A 4,739-nucleotide genomic window follows, 5' to 3' on the forward strand; every position below is an offset into this window, starting at 1 on the left:
GAAATCATACAAGGCACTTGATTTGCACGTTAAATACTTCCCCCCTTACCAAACAACAAACAAATCTATTGTGCCTTGTCATTTACCTTCCTGTATCTGTGAACAAAAGTAGGCTCCACCTAGGGCATTTTATACTTGCAAAAAGCTTGCCCATTTCTCTGTAAGAAGATTATACAAGTGAAACATTCATTCTTTAGGTTCAAGAGTGGCCAGTTTATATCAAAACAAAACACCTCTACCCAAAACAGTCCCAAGCATTTGTGTTGATGATTGAATTTGCTCTCAGGAGTGATAAGAAGCACAAAGAAGCCCAAGCTAAACATAAAGATCAGTCTGGTGGGCCACCTCTCTGGGGAGCCACACCACATGGCCATTTTCTGTGGACAAGTCTCCACTGTCAAGGGTCTATTGAAGACTCTTTGAGGTCACACCTAAGGATTGACATAAACATGGGGCCTGAATTGGCATCATCTGGGATTCTGTGATAGCTGCTTACGTCTTGAGCTCACACAGACCTATTGCATTAGTCTAAACTTTAACAAGATCCTCTGGTGAACTGTATACACAAGGAAGTCTAAGAAGTGCTGCACTGGGTGCCCCAGCCCCACTTTAAGAAGATCACCTCTAGCTGGATAAACATCTTCTTCAGGGGAGACACCATTCCCAGCAGGGAGGAATTATAGATGACAACTGCAAAAACAGTATGGTTTTTGTTTTTTTTTATTTTAAACATGCAAAATACAGTCCATGCATCTGCCATTTTAAAAAGTCTCTCATCCTGTAGCAGATAAAACCAAATATGTTTTGGCTATCAACATTCAAGAAATGTTTCAAAATGCTTTACAGTGTAAAGATAATAAGAAATTTAGCAAAATTTCAACAAACCTGTATAAAAAACAGATACAGATAACTTTTTATTTCAAGGCAACATGCTGTAATGTAAAGAGTAAGTTATAATTATCTGTGTTTCTTTGTAAAAAGTCTTTAACAATACAAGGGATTAACAGATCCAGGCCTCAGGGCTACACATGCAAAAAAAATTGTCAGTTAGTTAAAAATCACCAAACGTGCTATTTTTAAATGTGTATTTGTGTGTCTTTTTAAGTACAGGAGTAATAGAAGTATTAAATATTAGCAGGAATAGTATCTGAGAACTCAGTAAAAGTGTGTACAGTTCATGGAGCCAGTGTCCGGGAAGATTCATACATTTCTGATGAACATTTTGGCTTAATCCCTTTGCCATTGTAATAGTCCACGACTTGGTTTGGGACTTCAGCCAACACGCTCTTTGCCAGGGCAGCTGGAGATGCCTGCAGGGAAGAAGAAATCAGCATGACTCTGGCACCTGGTTGAACTAATCTGACCCAAATCAGCCTAAAACACTTGAATCCTGCTCTGAACAGCCGGTTTCATTCACTCATTCATTTATTCATCATTCATTCTGTACTTGTCAGCATCTACTCCAAGCAAGAGTTGTTAGATTGTTGGAAAGTGAGCTTTTAATTCATAACTACGGTTTTTTCATATCTGTCTCAAAATAAGAACTATTCACATCTGAGGATGGGTGAACACTGGATGGTAGGAAGAACTGCCTTGCAGTTTTGTGTTTGAATTACATTCAAATCCAGACACCTATTTATGTCCCAGGCACTCTGGGAGTGTTCCTAGTGTCTGTGGTTCTTGCCATTAGAGAAGTTACAGTCGTGTGGAGGGCTTCCATGGTGGCTTGCTGCTGCTGCTAAGTCGTGGCAGTTGTGTCCGACTCTGTGCGACCCCATAGACGGCAGCCCACCAGGTTGCCCTGTCCCTGGGATTCTCCAGGCAAGAACACTGGAGTGGGTTGCCATTTCCTTCTCCAAAGCATGAAAGTAAAAAGTGAAAGGGAAGTCGCTCAGTCATGTCCGACTCTTCGCGACCCCATGGACTGTAGCCCACCAGGCTCCTCTGTCCATGGGATTCTCCAGGCAAGAGTACTAGAGTGGGTTGCCATTGCCTTCTCCCTCTTTGGTGGCTTAGACGTTAAAGAATCTGATAGCAATGTAGGAGATGCAGGTTTGATCCCTGGGTTCGGGAAGATCCTCTGGAGGAGGAAATAGCAACCCACTCCAGTATTCTTGCTTGCAGAATTCCATGGACAGAGGAGTCTGGTAGGTTACAGTCCATGGGGTAACAAAGAGTCAGACACAACTGAGCAACTAACACACACACACACACACACACACACACACACACACACACACATGTGAGGGGAGCCTGGTGGGGCTGAAATGAACCCTCCCATGAGGCAGAACACGATCCACACCACAGAGCAGCAGATCACATCACATGTGAACTTATTAGAAACTAAGATCCTTAAACCCATCCCAGAACTAATGTATCAGAATCTGCATTTTAACCCAATGACTAGGTGACTCCTATGCATATTGAAATTTGAGAAGCACTGCCCTAGGGAGTCACAAACACTGTGTAGCTAGAGCACAGAAAATCAAGAGCGTAAGTCATCTAAGAGATCACAGCAGGCTTCCAAGAAGAGATAGCATTTAAGTTGGGTATGTTTTGAAACAGGGAGAAGGAGAGGACTGGCATTTGATCATTCTAGGGACAGTGAGTCGTCTGATGGGGCTCTGAAGGAAGTGTGTATTAGGGATGTAGGATTGGCTGTGCATTTAGCTGGAAAATGAGCTTGTGGCCGAGTGATGGAATGTATTGAATACTGCGCTAGTTTCTGTAGCCTTTCTTCTATCAGCAGTATAGACTCTAAGCCTTGGGGCAGAGGAAGGTGGAGGCGGACATTCTGCATGGACTCTGGACTCTTGCAGAGCTGGGCTTGACCTCTGACCCTGGCACTCACTATTACCTGCCCAGCCCCTGGGCAAGTGAGATTGCCTGATTCTCATTGTTAGCAGTTACTGCAGAGGTTGAGAACTTGAGGCAGAGTGAAATGTTTGAGGTCCCTCAGGAAAAATCCTGAAGGAAAGAGGGCTGGCCTAAACGCCAGGCGATGAGGTTTCTACCTCTTGCCTTCCTTGTCACTCAGCCGTTCGACCTTGCTAAGCCCTGATGTTTTGAGACAGGAAAGGAAAGAATAGGAATTCATTCTACCTCAAACATTCTAGGTGGTTCAAAATGCAAGAGATCTTAAAAATTTCAAAAACGATCTGAAAATACTGTGCTTCTAAAGTGACTGCTCACATTTTGAAGATGTCAGTATGTTGGCCATTGGCATCCATTAACACTCTTTTATTTGATAAATAACTGCTCAGGTGTGTTAGATCATGGCCAACTTGTACACTGGGGAAAACACAAGAGTCATTTTCTCTCTTTTCTCTTTGGTTGTTGCCCACACAAAGGCTAGAAAGATAAGGACTTGATTTCCCAGTCTTGCTGGCATATGGGGATGCCGTGTGACCCAATTTCATCATTTGAGACCCAAGTGAAGTTTCCTCGGGGCTGTTTCTTGGAAAGCTCTTCAACAGACATCATCAGTTCTATATCTCTTTTCCCTTCTAGAATCACATTATAGAATTTCTAGAGCTTTGGCAACCATTTTATCATTATGAGGAAATAGCAAAAAGAATCTCTAAGTGGTACTGACACTATTGAATCATTGAAAAAACTAGCCAGTAGCCACTAGCCCCTAACATTTAGTTACATGAGAAAAGAAAAGTATATTTGTACTTACATTATCAATTTTGGCACAATTTCTATTTCGCTATACTAGATATGTTTGATTATTCTTCATGTGGGGACTATTCCACTGTATCATAGGATGCTTACAAGCCTTTCTGGCCTCTACCTACTGGATGAAAGTAGCCATCAAAAATGTTTCTAGCCATTGCCAACTTTTTCTGGGGAGAAAAAAATCATCCTTGGTTAAGAACAACTCATGTGATCCACTGTGATAGGGGGTTGCTGTTATGTTGAGACAAAAATATTCCTGACCAGTGTGTCAAATAGAACTTGCTTGGGTGATAAAAGTATTCTGTATCTATGCTGTCCAATGTGGTAGTCACCAGACACATGGTGTCTCTGAGCCCCTGTGATATGGCTAGTGTGACCGAAAAACCCACTTTTTAATTTTAATGAATTTAAATTTAAATAACCACATGTGGCCCTTTGCTGCTGTGTTGGATGGCACAGCTCCCAAAGATTCTCCTGCCCTTTGCACATCTGTACTGGTGGTTCTGGTGAGCAAAGACTGCTTGGAGTCCTCAGGTTAGGAAAAGGAAAAAAACATGAAAGTAGCTGGCAACAACAGTAATAACAGCTGCATTTATTCACCACCTACAAGCACCAGGCACCGTGCTGAGCTTTATATAGGCCCTTCCTCTAATCTTCCAAAGTGTGTATCCTTTACCCCATTTTACAAACGAAAGTCTGCGACACAGAGAGGTTAAGTAAATTGCCTTGAGTCACACAGCCCACAGCTTCTGCCTGTCTGAAGGTCTGAGTTACTTTGCAGAGCAGAAAACGAGAGGCAATTCACGGGTTCCTGGCTGTATGAAATGATATCAGCACCTCATCTGGTGCTTTATTTATGGTATATTGAATTCAGAGTAGATTAATTTGGATAATGAAATAGTTCTCAGAATCTAATTTGAAATTCAGGAAGATAAGGTGCGTGTTGAGCTCCTGGTGCTCTGCTCTGTGGTCCACAGGAAGCTAGGACCCTGGGGCAGAGGGACAGCCAGCCCACCCCCTTCCTGGCCCCATTAGGCACTTCCTTACTGCAGGTCCCT

General features: G+C 42.8%; 1 protein-coding gene across 1 annotated transcript in view; it reads right to left on the minus strand.

Moving 5' to 3' along the window:
- Positions 1–992: 992 nt before the first annotated feature.
- The window catches only part of CPNE4 (copine IV), a 525,574-nt gene continuing 521,827 nt past the window's right edge, over positions 993–4,739 (minus strand). The window contains exon 15 of the mRNA XM_010834976.1: positions 993–1,310. Within this exon, the coding sequence (XP_010833278.1) occupies positions 1,176–1,310 (135 nt within the window). The 3' untranslated portion in view covers positions 993–1,175. The remainder of the gene's footprint in view (positions 1,311–4,739) is intronic.

Source organism: Bison bison, unplaced genomic scaffold (assembly GCF_000754665.1).
Source record: "Bison bison bison isolate TAMUID 2011002044 unplaced genomic scaffold, Bison_UMD1.0 scf7180017864037, whole genome shotgun sequence".
NCBI lineage: Eukaryota > Metazoa > Chordata > Mammalia > Artiodactyla > Bovidae > Bison > Bison bison.